The 14599-nt window shown below is 42.9% G+C and overlaps 1 protein-coding gene across 4 annotated transcripts in view; it reads left to right on the forward strand.

Annotated features, from left to right (window-relative positions):
- The window catches only part of EVL (Enah/Vasp-like), a 111719-nt gene that overhangs the window by 51139 nt on the left and 45981 nt on the right, over nucleotides 1-14599 (forward strand). For 2 of the 4 annotated variants that reach the window (XM_084889142.1, XM_084889144.1), the window contains exon 1: nucleotides 8477-8622. The exons of the other annotated variants lie outside the window; for them this stretch is intronic. In XM_084889142.1, the coding sequence (XP_084745268.1) occupies nucleotides 8612-8622 (11 nt within the window). In that variant the 5' untranslated portion in view covers nucleotides 8477-8611. Of the gene's footprint in view, nucleotides 1-8476; nucleotides 8623-14599 lie in introns of those variants that run through there. 4 annotated transcript variants of the gene reach the window in all.

The raw sequence follows: 14599 nt of genomic DNA on the forward strand, positions 1-14599 counted from the left end.
TTGGAGGTGATGGACTTTAGCTTCTGATTGTGGTAGAGGTTCCGCAGATTCACCCAGGTGTTCCATTCATAGAAATGAAATCCAGTCAAACCAGACCAAACCAAAGGTTCCGAGAAACAAACAAAAAGCTTCTGTAATTCGAATGATGAAAAAATGGTTTCTCATTATGTTCCTTTGGTCTTACTTAATTTGTGTTAACCAAAAGTAGCCAGTGTGTCTTATTTCTCCAGAAGCTCACTAAAACCATTGGAAATCATTGAAAGGAGGCAAAAGGCTTGGAAACATTAAAGTACTCAACATATAGCTTGAGAAACAACTAGTTCTCCTTTCAAGTTCATGGGCTTTTCTTGAAGCCTGAGCACTTGTCCTATAGCTGCTGCATCCCGCCAGAGTGCCCTGCTTCGTTCCTTTTCTTCACATTCTAAAACGAAATGACTGGACAGTTGTCATCCTCCCTTTCTATGGTATCTGATGTGAGCCAGATTGTAGGACGATTTTTTTCAACAATCTCAAAGACCTACTGTTAATTCATAACCCATTTTAAAGCATTATATTTCAGTCTGCATTCGGGGCATTTTAATACCATGGCTTTATTGAGATATAAAGTTCACCCACTTAAAGTGTATAGATAAAATAATTAATTGATTGATTAATTAAAATCAAAACAAGTAAATTATACAGGTCAGTGGATTTTAGTATATTCAGTTTGCCACCATCATCGCAATGAATTTTAGGACATTTTTGTTACCCCAAAAGGAAACCCACTACCCACTATGTAGAAAGAATTGTGGTAGGCATGATTGGTTCTGAAATGACTAAAACATGGTAGCCCCTAGCAAAAGGTCAGTGATCTGGGACAACTAAATTGACAATGTTGTAACAGAAGTAACACAGCAGTAGGAATAATTTTATCTATATTTAGGTTTTAATAAACACTTCAGTGAAGAAGTGATGTGTGTATTGGGTCTTGAAGGGCAAACCCAGATTGGATTACAGTTGGTCATGCAGTGTGTGTTAATAGGTTTTCATAATGTGTCAGTGATGGTCACTAATTCTGCGTAGCCACTTCTCCATTCCCTTTTGTTGCACTCCTAAGACACAAGGAACTTGTCATGAAAATTCTCATGAAAAACCAGTATTATATAAACATAATTTTTTATATGTCTTAGTTATAGACCCTTTTATGCTCAAACATCCTACCAAGGGGGAGAGGAGTATCTTTTAAAAAATATTTTATTAATTTTTTACAGAGAGGAAGGGAGAGGGATAGAGAGTTAGAAACATCGATGAGAAACATTGATCAGCTGCCTCCTGCACACTTCCTACAGGGGATGTGCCCACAACCAAGGTATATGCCCTTGACCAGAATCGAACCTGGGACCTTTCAGTCCAAAGGCCTATGCTCTATCCACTGAGCCAAACTGGTTAGGGCAGAGAGGAGTATCTTTTACAGAAAAAGAAACTGAGATAAGTAGCTCTACTAAGTAGAGTGTCTTTTAGTATAGCTCCCTGATCCATTTCCTGTACCATTCTTTGCCATTGGACTCTAGACACATGGAAAATGCCTCTTTTCAATTCAAGTCAATATAGTTGTCATTTATTGAATATTTACTTTATTCAAGATCCAGAGCCAGATGCCTTAGCATTTAATTTCCTGTGTGAGATTTGGTGTCCTTTTCATTTATTCACTCATTCATATATCCATTCATGCAATCAACATATACCTCATACCTGCTATATCCTAAACAGTAGAGGAGGTGCTGAGGTCAATTTATAGTAACACAAAACAGGACATTTCTTAACTTTCTCACTAAATTGCTCTTTGCCAATAGCACCTATCCTAATTTTTCAACATTTTTTATTGCCCTGACCCAACTGATTTAGGGATTGATTCTGTACCTGCAATCATAATTATTAATATAGCCAGTCCTTACATTGAACAGAGGAGGGGTCCAGGGTGAAGAGTGGGGAGGTGAATGCCCAGGGGCATAATGAAGCATGTCAGTAATAAAGCATGGGCTAGACTCCGTATCTCATAACACCCTGGGCAGAAATATTTCCACATTTCTTGCTCTTTCTCATAATTCTACTCAACCTGCCTATGAAAGCTATGTTGTTGAGTTAAAAGAATGCCCCCAAAAGTTTACTCTTACCTGTTACCTACTTCTGAAACCAAGAAAAGGCAGTAGTAGCATATGTGGAGACAGGAAATGAGGGATGAAAGTGAAAGGCACATTCTCAGTGAAGGTGCTTACACCCAGATTAACATCCTCAGGAAATCCACACAAAATGAAAAAGAATAAATACCTTTTGGTACTTTAAGAATCATAAATCTACTTCTGCCTCTGGCCATGACAGACTACTGATGATGGACTTGCTCTCTTGACAAAACAATTATGAAACTGAACAAAATATACAGAGCACCTTACTCCACAAAGGATACTAAAACTCAAAAAAAAATATTAAATTCTTGGTATTTCAGGCATTGAGCAGGCAGCACAGGATTCTGATCCTTGAGTAAAGAAGCACACATGACAAGCCCCGCAGTAGCTCTGGCTTTCTGGTGGAGTCTCTTCTGGTCTTGGCACAAAATGGTGGAGCTCAAGCTAAATGCTAATCTTAGTAAGCTCAGGGGGCAGACATTGGAATCCCAGGCTACTGAAATAGCTGGATTTTGCAGGGCAAGGAAATGGAGAAGCGGAGGCTTCATGGTAAGGGCAAGGATAGCAAAGTCTGTGTAGGTATTCACTTTGGCTTGTTGGCTAAGGGCCAGCTATATGTGTATAGAGTGAGACTATCCATGAGGCTTAGCACAGATTGCACGCTGTAAGGGCTAACCAATGATGATGCTCAAGGTCATGCATTGCTAGGAGATGTTGGAGATCCCAGTCAACCTGAATGAAGAGCACCTCAGGCACCCCAAACAACCACACCTTAGCATTAAGGACTGTGTCCTTGAATAAGGGTCACACCCTAGGGCTAAGTTTAAAATGAAAATAGAACTTAAAAAAATAAGTTGTCCAAGCTCCACAGCATCTAAAGCAGTGATTCCCAAAGTGGTCTATATCTACCCCCAGGGGTCTATGACAACCTGCAAGGGGTCTACGTCAGCGAAAAAAAAATTGGGGGGTCCATGAAATTAAAATGGGGGTCCACGATAGTGGATCTCAACATACAATGATAGTACCTATTTACTTACATCATATTATCTTATAATATAAAAACATATAAATTATTTATAAAAGTACCTATGAAGTAAAAAATTTATTATATATGTTTATAAAATTGTGTAAGTTGTAGGATAAAAACCTGCACATAATGATATACCAGTATCATCTTGTTACAAGCATACGTGCAGTAAACATTCTTGCCAATTTTTGTCTCAAAGCTTCGCGAACTTGCACCGACTTGTTCAATTCGTCACTCTATAAATATGAATGTGAGAAAAATACGTTCATTCGTTTCCTGAATCTTGAATAGGAAAGTGCTGAGAAAATATTTAAAAAAATATAAACTGGTAGTTTATCATACAAATTATAGTGAATCAGTGTTATTTTGTTTGAGAATGCCGGAGAAAAGTAGGTACATTATTTTTTATTAAATTTTATGTTACGTATATTTTATATAACAGATACAAAATTTTATTTTGAGTAGTTTTAATTTAAATTCAATAAATAAATGTATAAAACTTAACATGTGTTTTTATTTCAAGTTTTTAACACTAAACTTCACTACAGTTAGAAATTTACAAAAAAAATCAATATCAGGTAAGTAGGGGTCTACCCAAAACCGAAAAACATGGCAAGGGGTCTACGGCACAAACAAGTTTGGGAACCTCTGATCTAAAGAATCTGCCAATAATTTACCTGCCTGCCAGGACAAACTCAATACCTTTAAAGGAAAATAATACAACCCATACTCTCTGCAACGTATTATAATATCTAGCATACAATCATACATTAATGAACATTAAAGAGAAGATGTTACCCGTATTTAATTGAAGGAAAAAAAATCAATGGATTCTGAGGTGACTTTTAAATTGGAATTAGCAGGCAAGTCCTTCAAAGTTGCTATTATAAATATGTTCAAAGACTTAAAGGAAAAGGTGAATGTAATGAGTAAATAGATGGAGAATCCCAACAGAGAAATGGAAATTATAAAAAATTTACCAAATGGAAATCCTAGTATTAGACATGAAACTTTAAAATTCATGGATGAGATTAAATGTGGATTGGAGACTGTATTAGAAAGAGTTCGTGGACTTGGAGACTGAGCAATAGAAATCATGAAATCTGAAAAGCAGGGAAATAATATTGGGGGAGGAGGGGGAGACAGTAACTTGATGACTTGTGGGCAATACCAAAAGATCTGTATATGTGTAATTGTAGTCCCAGAGGGCAGAAGAATAATTCTTGGAGAAATAATTACCAAAAATTTCCCAAATTTGGTGAAAAGCCTTAACTGACATATCCAAGAATCTCAGCAAAACCCTAGCAGGCTAAATATAAAGAACACACTAAGCTAATCAGAGTCACACTCTGGAAACCAAAGAAAAAAAAATATTAGAAGTTACCAAAGGAATTGGTACATTATATACAGAGGAAAACAGTATGAGTGATGGCTGACTTCTCACCAGAAACCATGGATGTCAGAAGATAGTAGAACGTTCAACTTTTTTTTAAGTGCTGAAAGGAAAAACAATTCTCAGAATTCTCTACTCAGAAAAAAAGTACCGTCAATAATAAAGATATTTTTTCAGATTAAAAAAAGTACTAAGAGAATTTATTGCCAGCATTCCTGATGTATAAGAAATGCTAAAGTTCCTCAGGCAGAAGATAAATTATACTAGGAAACTCAGGTTTAGAAAAGATGAAGAGTACCAGAAAGGATAAATATATGGGTAATATAAAAGAATGTTTTATAATTAAATATATATATATATATAATCATTTACAACAAAAATATGACATTGTATTGTGAATATGTAATACATATGACTACTGTACCATAAATGATAGTAGATTTACACAGTTGTAAAGTTTTTAGATTTTACATGAAATGATACAATAACCTAAGTATTCAAAGTTAACAAGGCATGTTATAATTCCTAGAAAGACTTCTAAAATATAAAATATATAGCTAAAAAGTCAATAGTAAAACTAAAATTGAATTCTAAAAGGTATTTAGTTTACTTAAAAGAATGTGAAAAAGGAGGAAAAGATAAACTAAAAACAGATGAGACAAATAGCAAAATGGCAGACCAATAACCAACCATACCAATAAATTAAATGTAAATAGATTAAATACTCCAATTAGAAGATAGAGATTGTCAGACTGGATGAAAATCATTTTCTGTCTACAAGAAACACTCTTTAAACACAAAGAAATAGGCAAATTGAAGATAAAAAAAGATGTATAGTAGGCAAAGTAATGCTACCACTCCACACCCTGATCCCAGAACCTCTGAATATGTTACCTTACATGGCAAAAGGGTCTTTGCAGATATGATTAAAGTTATGATCTTTGAGATGGGGCATTCCTCTGGGTTATCCATTGGGCCCAGTCTAATCACAGGCATCCTTAAAAGTGGAGTATCTAGCCCTGACCAGTGTGGGTTCATTTGGTGTCGTCCCACCCACCAAAAGGGTTGCAGGTTCAATTCCTGGTCAGGTTGGACACCAGAAAAGATGATAACTCTATGAGATGATTGATATGGATTGATATGTTAATTAGCTTGATTGTGATTATTTCACAATGTATACATATATCAAAAGGTCAAGTCATGCCAAAGCCGGTTTGGCTCAGTGGTAGAGCGTCGGTCTGCGGACTGAAAGGTTCCAGGTTCGATTCCGGTCAAGGGCATGTACATTGGTTGCGGGCACATCCCCGGTAGGGGGTGTGCAAGAGGCAGCTGGTTGATGTTTCTCTCTCATCGGCGTTTCTAGCTCTCTATCTCTCTTCCTCTCTGTAAAAAAATCAATAAAATATATTTAAAAAAAAAAAAAAAAAAAGGTCAAGTCATATTCTTTAAATATACAGGTATGTGTGTTTTTTACAATTATATCTCAGTAAAGATAGAGGAAAAAATAAAAGCAAAAAGAAATTAAAATATGACCATAAAAAGAGACAAAGTGGAGAGCCTTTCTCCGGCCATGGTATGAAATAGATGTTGGGATGGAAGAGAAGGCATGGTGATGCTGCACTCTAGCTGAGGAGATGTAGGAAGGGGCCCTGAGCCAGGGGGCGCAGGTGGCCTCTGGAAGCTGGAAGGGGCGCTGAATGATCCTCTAGAATACTGCCCTGACCAGAAGGAAACAGTGCTTGCAACACCTGACACCTGTGTCAGACTTCTCACCTACTGTTATCTCACAAAACTAAGATAATCAGTGTGTGTTGCTAAAAGCTATGGGTCTGTGGTAATGTGTTACAGCAGCAATAGAAAACCAATACAGGATGGAAAAAAGTATACCCACAGATAGCATTAAAAAGCTCACGTGGCTACATTAATGTCAGATAAAGTCAACTCAAAGACAAAGAGTTCTGCCAGTGATAAAGAAGGACATTTCATACTGAGGAAAGGATCAACACATCAGGAAGATATGAGTCATAAAAATATGTGTACCTAACAAGAGCTTCAAAATACCTGAAATAAAAATGGGCAGAATTGAAGAAAAATAGACTAATTCACCATCATGATTGGAGGTCTTCTTAAACCTTTCTCTCAGCAGTTGATAGAACAATTAGACAAAAACAAATCAATAGACCATAAGGACGTAGAAGGTCTGAAAGGCCTTGCTGGGCCTAATTGACGTTTCTAGAACACTGCCCCTAATTTCAGAATGCACGTTCTTTCCTTGTGCACACAGTACATTCACCAAGGTAGACCAAATGCCAAGTCTTAAAGCCAGTCTCCATAAATGTTAAAGGCCTGAAATCATACTAATTATGTTGTTTGACCATAGTAGAATTAAATTAAAAATAAATAACAATCGGTGTTGCTCAGTGGTTGCTCAGGAGGTCCTGGTTCAATTCCCCATCAGGGCATATACTCGGCTTGCAGGCTCCATCCCCAGTGTGGGGTGTGGAGAGGCAGCCAGTCAATGATTCTTTCTCATCATTGATATTTCTGTCTCTTCCCTCTCCCTTTCTTAAATAAAAATAAATCAATATTTCTTTAAAAAATAATAACAGTAACAGATGTAGGAAAACACCAAATGCTTAGGAATTAAACAAAATCTAAAATGATGCATGGATAAAAGAGGAAATCACAAGGAAAAAGAGAAAATATTTTGAACTAAAGGAAAACAAAAGTCATAACATGTCAAAATTTGTGGTTTGCACCTTGTGCAGTGCTGAAAGCCTTGCAGGATACATCGTCGATGTTCAAAGTGCTCTCAGCTCCCCGGTTAGGGCTGATCTTCCTTTTGTACCGTGCACTGTGCAGCTGGTTTTTACTCCGTCAATAACAACATTTTATTACATCTATTTGCTAACATGTCAGTCTCTTCCTTGCTAAACCGTGGGAGCTGTTTTAGGACAAGTGCTGTGTTCTCTTCCGTGTTTTGTCTCTAGTTTTAGCACAATGGGTAATTCTGGGTTCTCGGGAAATTTTGAATGAAAGATTGGGAATGAATGGATCTTATCATCTTCAATAGGACCCTGTGCAGCCCCTTTTGACACCTGAGGAAACTGAGGCCCTAGGTTACTTACAGGACAAGTGACACCAGGTTTCCAGTAATCCCCAAACATGTTCCTTTCAGGCCCTGAGTCACTGACTGAAATATCACCATTAGAGAGGAGCAGCTCCCCCAAAAAAGTACAAAATAATTACCAGAGCCCGGCTGGTGTGGCTCAGTGGTTGAACATCGACCTATGAACCAAAAGGTCACAGTGAAATTCCCGGTCAGGACACATGCCTAGGTTGTAGGCTTGATCCTCAGTGGCTTACAGGAGGCAGCCCAATCAATGACTATCACGTCATTGATATTTCTCTCTCTCCCTTTCCCTTCCTCTCTGAAATCAATAAGAATACATATTTTTTTAAGTGGTTACCAGAGTAAACTATTAAGTTAGCTATTACAACATCATCATGTAGTCTTCTCTCTGGAAGATGAGTGAGGATGCTTCTGAGTCTTGGAGCTTTTCATACAGGCCTGTAGGGAGCATGCGCACTGACCCACCACCTATAGCAGATGGGAGAGCCCGGGCCTGGCCCTGTCAGGGGGCTCTGAGATCGGGCTGGAGGGTTAGCAGTGGAGGCAGCACCACAGCCTGGTCCCACCCCGGCCCCTGCCTCTGCAGGAAGCACTTGGAGGCCTGAGGTTGCAAATGTGGGTGGCGGTTCAGGCCCCACAGTGGCTCTCGGCCACCCACGCTGGTGGGGCCGTGCCTGGGAGCCTCTTGTTTCTCCATTTTCTACCTAGCTTTCAGTTTCCAACTGGGGTTTGTTTCCCCTTTGTCTCTGGTTCAGCTTCCTTTTCCTGTTTGGTTTTAAGTAGAGTCTGAAAATCAAGTTGCTGCCTCCTGAGGGTCTGTGGTCCTGTGATCAGCATAGCCTGGGCGGAGGACAGGACTCAGCTCCTCGGGTTCCCTGTGCTGAAGCCTTCCAGCCATGGCCACCGTGTGAGTACAGGGACCAACCAGGGGACAGCGGGATGTCAGAGGAAACCTAGAATCCTAATGGTGTCGAGCTGAAGGGCCATAGACATCATCCCAGGTCCCCTGCTGTACAGTGGGGAGATCCAAGAACAGGGCAGCGGGCATAAGACTTACCCAGGATCACCCAGCGAGATGCTGACAGCCGTGCACTTTCCCTCAGCTGGTCTGTCCATTGCGCGGCCTGTGTCTCTCGATGCCTGTGGTCTTTAATGGCTTCTGTGTGCAGAGGGGGTCTGATCTATCTGAGGGGCTTGTGGTTTGGCTCAGGTGCTATGGATGGGTCCTGGCTCGCCTCTCCAGAACGGCCTGTAAACATTCAGGTGGTTTTCTCTGAGTGCGGAGCAAAGAGGGAAGAACTGAGGTTCCTTTCACAATGGAAACTTCATGGACTGTACGAACAGAGTCCTGACCTCAGCCTGAGAGACTTGGACCTGGGCTGTCAGCTCCGAGACTGTTGTATTTAGCACGATGGTGGGCCACAGCGGGTCAGAGTCTGCTTGGTTAACGGCTTTCTGAGGGTGGCCTTACATCTGACAGGACTCCTCTGCCCTACAGCTAATTCCAAGGAAGATGGTGGGTGATAAGGAGAGCTTTACCTCCTTGGACGGAGCCTTTATTTGATGAACTCATTACAGCTTTGGATCTTAGCATAAAGTTATAATCCCTGCTTAAAAAGTACTACACAGTGTCCAAAGTGGAGTTTTACCAACTTTTATTTTAGAAAAAGAGAAAGACAGAAACATCTACTTGTTTCACTTATTTATGCATTCACTGGTTGATTCTTATAATGTGCCCTAACTGGAAATCGAACCCGCAACCTTGGCATAGTAGGATGATGCTCTAATCCAGGGGTCTTCAAACTACGGCCCGCGGGCCACATGCGGCCCGCAGAGGAGTCTGATCCGGCCCGCCAGGTTTTTTGGGCAGTGAGCGCAGCCGAGGTGTTACAGTAGGAATTAGTAGTTCATATAGTCCAGCCCTCCAGCTCTCTGAGGGACCGTGATCTGGCCCCCACTTTAAAAAGTTTGAGGACCCCTGCCAACTGAGCTACCAGCCAGGGCCCAATTTTCTTATTTGGTTCATTTCACCATGTTGGGCAGATGAGGAAGGTGCTATCACTGGCTTTGTGGGCGAGGCAGCCAGCCTGGCACTTGCTCACAGTCATGTGGCCCTTGAGGAAGGACTGGAGTTTTCCAGGACACACAGGCTCTCTGGAAGCATGCTGCGTGAGTTGCTAAAACTGACATCACAGCCGAAACCGGATTGGCTCAGTGGATAGAGTGTCGTCTGCAGACTGAAAGGTCCAGGTTCGATTCCGGTCAAGGGCATGTACCTTGGTTGCGGGCACATCCCCGGTGGGGGATGTGCAGGAGGCAGCTGGTCGATGTATCTCTCTCATCAATGTTTCTGGCTCTCTATCCCTCTCCTTCCTCTCTGTGAAAAGTCAGTAAAAATATATTTTAAAAAAACAAAAAACTGACATCACAGTGAGTAGAACTTGCCCGATGAAGCTCCGAGGGGCAGAGCCCAGGATCTAACAGGACCGGGCACACATGCTGGGTTTTCATGGTTCGCTTTACTCCTGCCCTTTCCAGCCACTTTTCTGTCATTTTAGTAATTGCCTTGAGGGTTAAAGAATTTGTGGGTGCAGCTGTGGAGAACAGAAAACTTCCTACTTCAGGGGCATGCTTACTTGCAGAGTCTGGAGGAACCAAGTCTCTTTCAGTTACAAATGTCAGCTGCTGGCCCTGGCTGGTTTGGCTCAGTGGATAGAGCGCTGCCCTGCGGACTGAAGGGCAGGTTTGATTCTGGTCAAGGGCACATGCCTGAGTTGCAGGCTCCATCCCCAGTAGGGGGCATGCAGGAAGCAGCCAATCAATGTTTCTCTCTGATCATTGAAGTTTCTCTCTCTCTTCCTCTCTAAAATTAACTTAAAAAAATTTTTTTTTTTTAACGTCAGCTGCTGACTGCAGGGAATGTCTCAGAAGTGAGTGGGGAGGGAGCCATGCAATGTTTTTAAAGGTCTTTTTAAATTGTAGGAATCCGAGAAGTTTCCATCTTGAAAGGACCTAGGAGACCCGAGACCATTTGTCTGCACTAGATCGTCTAGGTTAGAGGCCTTACCCTCCACCTACGCCAAATTAACTCTCATCTTTTTAAGTATTCCTCAAAATTTCTTTCAGAGGAAAAAAGTTCCATTGCTCCTGGTGATAAATTGAAAGTGTAACAGTACCTGGCTGGTCCAGCCGTGAGATACACAGATGGGGACATTGAGGCCCAGGGTCTCAGAGGCCATGCTGTCCCATTACTCTTCCCCTGGATGTGTAGCCAGTTCATCTGGGAGCTTCTTGGAGCTTCTCTGTCTTCATTTCCAGAGAATGCTGTGTGCTGTCCGCCAGCAGCATTAGCATAATGGACCTAGGTCAGTAGTTGGCAAACTCATTAGTCAACAGAGCCAAATATCGATAGTACAATGGTTGAAATTTCTTTTGAGAGCCAAATTTTTTAAACTTCTTCTAATGCCACTTCTTCAAAATAGACTCTCCCAGGCCATGGTATTTTGTGGAAGAGTCACACTCAAGGGGCCAAAGAGCCGCATGTAGCTCGAGAGCCACAGTTTGCCAACCAGGGACCTAGGTGATTCTTGTGAGGTGTTCGTGTTCCTCAGGTGTCCTGAGCCCAGGTGGCTGGAAACTGGCTTGTCCAGTGGCTTCTCTTAGGTCATTGAACCCATAAAAGAGAACATTACAGCAGCCATCCCCGTTTGGGTTACATGCCAAGCATTATGCTAATTACGTTGCATACGCTGTATTTAATCCTCATCCTCCAAGTGTTCCTCTGTCATTCCCACTTATAGACAAGAAAACCAGGTCAGCAAAGTGAGGTTACTCCTCCCAGGTCCCACTGGTATCCCTGGCAGGGCTGGGCTGTGAAGCCAGGTCCCTTGTGTTTTCAGAAGCCAGACTTCGCTATAGCCTCTGAAGGAACTGGCCCCACATTACAGAGTAAGCGTTAGAATCCAGGCCTCCTGGTCTCTGTTACCCTTTGCAGTCTCTGATCTCACACGGGGGATGCCATGAGACAGAGAGACCTCTGTCCTGTAGCTTCCGTGCGTTTCTCTGCCCATCATCCCTTCATTCACCATCTCCCCTCCCTGGACAGGGTTACTCATTTCTGACCATCGCTGGGCCTAGGTAATGCCGTGCCCTCGCCCAGGTGTTCATTGAACTGAGCCGAGTTGAGCATTCTGCCCCAGGCCTTTTCCCCGCCAGCTCTTTACAGCTGTCCCAAGGCTGAGTTGAAACTCGTTCCACTTCCACAAGTGGTCAGAGTCCCTCTGGGGACACTGGGACATGTTGGCATGTGTGCTAGTAGTAGTAGCCCTAATGTCCACATGGCTGCCAGATGGCTCCCCACGGAGAGGGCTGCGCTGGGAGCCCTGGAAGAAAGTGTGGGTGTGAGACAGGCTCAGCCTCTCCCAACAGTTGGTGGATGTTTTCCCAGCGCGGCGAGACCAGCTGTCCGAGCATCTGGGACAGGGCCGCAGTGGAGAAAAGGCGAACGTCTTGAGGCACGTGACGTGCAGTCTGATCGTCCCACCCAGTCTGGATGAAGAAAAGACATCCGGGTTTAACACCGAACTTATTCTTTATTTACCAAGAGCCTTTCTTTAATTCTCGTGCTCGCAGAAACGGGGCTTGACCGTCACCATTCAAATTTCTTCACATTAATATATGCAGGTCTAACTTGCTGTTTTCAAATTGTGGTCAGGAGGCCTGCCTTTCAGTGGTGTATGACTCAAAACTGTATTTATAACAATATGGAGACATTATTTGCCTTTTTCACTCTTGTGTCATGCATGAACAGTGGAATTTCCCAGAGGCCGCATGACACGTGTTGACATTATCACTGTGGCAAGTAATGCAGTGTATGCTTGTGCTTTAAAAGTCCTCAGTTTTCATTTCAAATATGGTACTTGTGGACAAAAGTACCTGGCACAAACAGCAGCTTTTTGACAAACGCGGTAATTTTTATCTGTGTAAAGCGGGCCTGAGACAGAGTTTCGAGAGGCACGACAGAGGCACGGAGCGGGCTGGGACTGGGAGAGGATGCAGGGCTTCCCCGAACTCCCCGCCTAGAAGGCAGCATTTTCCTAGTCTGGGTGGTGGCATCGGGGAACCTCCTCACAGGCGTGAACTATTTCAGAACGAGCCTGGGAACGCATTCAATCTGTCTCAGGCTTGTCCCCGTTATGGAAAAGTCACCCTGCGGGGGCCTCCCCGGTTGCCCAGAGGAAATGATCTTTCCGCTGCAGAGACCTGGCCATCACCCCCTCTCAGAAAAAAGGCAGCTGGCATTAGGGGTGCCCGATGGGATGTGACACGATAGGTCCCACTGTCACCTGTGTCCCATTCTTGCTGTTTGCTCTGAATTTAATCAGGGGAAACAGCCCAGAATGGGGACAGCCTACAAGACAATTGGCCTAAACTCTGCACACACAGAAATCAGTATCAATGACAAACAAAAACGTGGTCCAACTTTCCAGCTTTAAAAAGAGGGTAAATTGGCAACCCAAATGTAACATGTGAAGTGGATGCTGGATCCCTAAAAATTAAAACATTTTAGGAATAATTTGGTAAATTATTAATTTTCTTAGGTACAATAAATGGCATTTAAGCTACCTATTAGAATATTTTATTTTCTATTGTTTTTTTTAGAGAGGAAGGGAGAGGGATAGAGAGTTAGAAACATCAATGAGAGAGAAACATCAATCAGCTGCCTCCTGCACACCTCCAACTGGGGATGTGCCCGCAGCCAAGGTACATGTCCTTGACCAGAATCGAACCTGGGACCTTTCAGTCCGCAGGCCGATGCTCTATCCACTGAGCCAAACCGGTTAGGGCTAGAATGTCATTATTTTAAATGATGTAGGCCGAACACCTTAGGATTGCAGTATATCTGCAACTTACTTTCAAATGGGGAAAAATGACATAAAAAGTCAGGTGTAGTAAAAATGTTTTACTGCCGAACCCGGTTGCGGGTACATCCCCGGTAAGGGGTGTGCAGGAGGCAGCTGATCGATGATTCTCTCTCATCGATGTTTCTAGCTCTCTATCCCTCTCCCTTCCTCTCTGTGAAAAATCAATAAAATATATAGTTTTTTAAATGTTTTACTAAGTGAAGCAGGAAGCCCTGTTGAACAGCAGAAAGTAGGCCCTATAACCTAGTCCCGGCCCCTCCACACATTAGCCACAGGACATTGAGGAACTTCCCTCTCTAGGCCTGTTTCCTCCATCCGAAAGAAGGACTTGCAGATATTCCGCTCTGACGAGGCTGGGCCTCCAACCTCTGCTTCTCAGTCCCTGGCGGGACCTGGTGATGACATGCCTGTGTAGGTCTCCTCATTCCCCCGTGAGCCTGGAGAAGCTACAGCCCCAGGTGATCGGTGGCTGAGGAGCCTTTCCTGCCGCTGTCCGCTCTGTCTGAAATGGTCTGTTCCCCCTGGCAGGACGAAGCATGCCCTTTTTGTACCCACAGCACACGCCTGTTCCCTGTGGGCCTCTCCTACCCCTCCCCCATTAACAGAGACCACGTCTTTTATTCAAGAGAAGGTTGAGTTTTGTCTGAGTACTGGGCCTTGGAATATATTTGGTACATGGTTGGTACTCGGTAAATGGGGTACTGTCTTGGTTTATTTTGTGAACTAACGCAAGAAGAGAGGAAGAATGGGGATGGCCAGATTGAAGGTGCATTTTGTCCCTCCCACCCCCAAGGAATCCCTGAAGGCTGAGAAATACAATACTGGGCAAAACTAGGCAAACTCAAAGCAAGCTGAGTTTGGCTGGCGTTGCTCAATGGTGAGAGCATCAGCCTGTTCACGGACCCACTTAGGGAGCGAGGCCTGAGAAGCCTGAAGGAGAGGCCTCCAGAGAAAGGAGGA

Source organism: Pipistrellus hanaki, assembly GCF_964339955.1.
Source record: "Pipistrellus hanaki genome assembly, chromosome: 1".
In the NCBI taxonomy this organism is placed as follows: domain Eukaryota; kingdom Metazoa; phylum Chordata; class Mammalia; order Chiroptera; family Vespertilionidae; genus Pipistrellus; species Pipistrellus hanaki.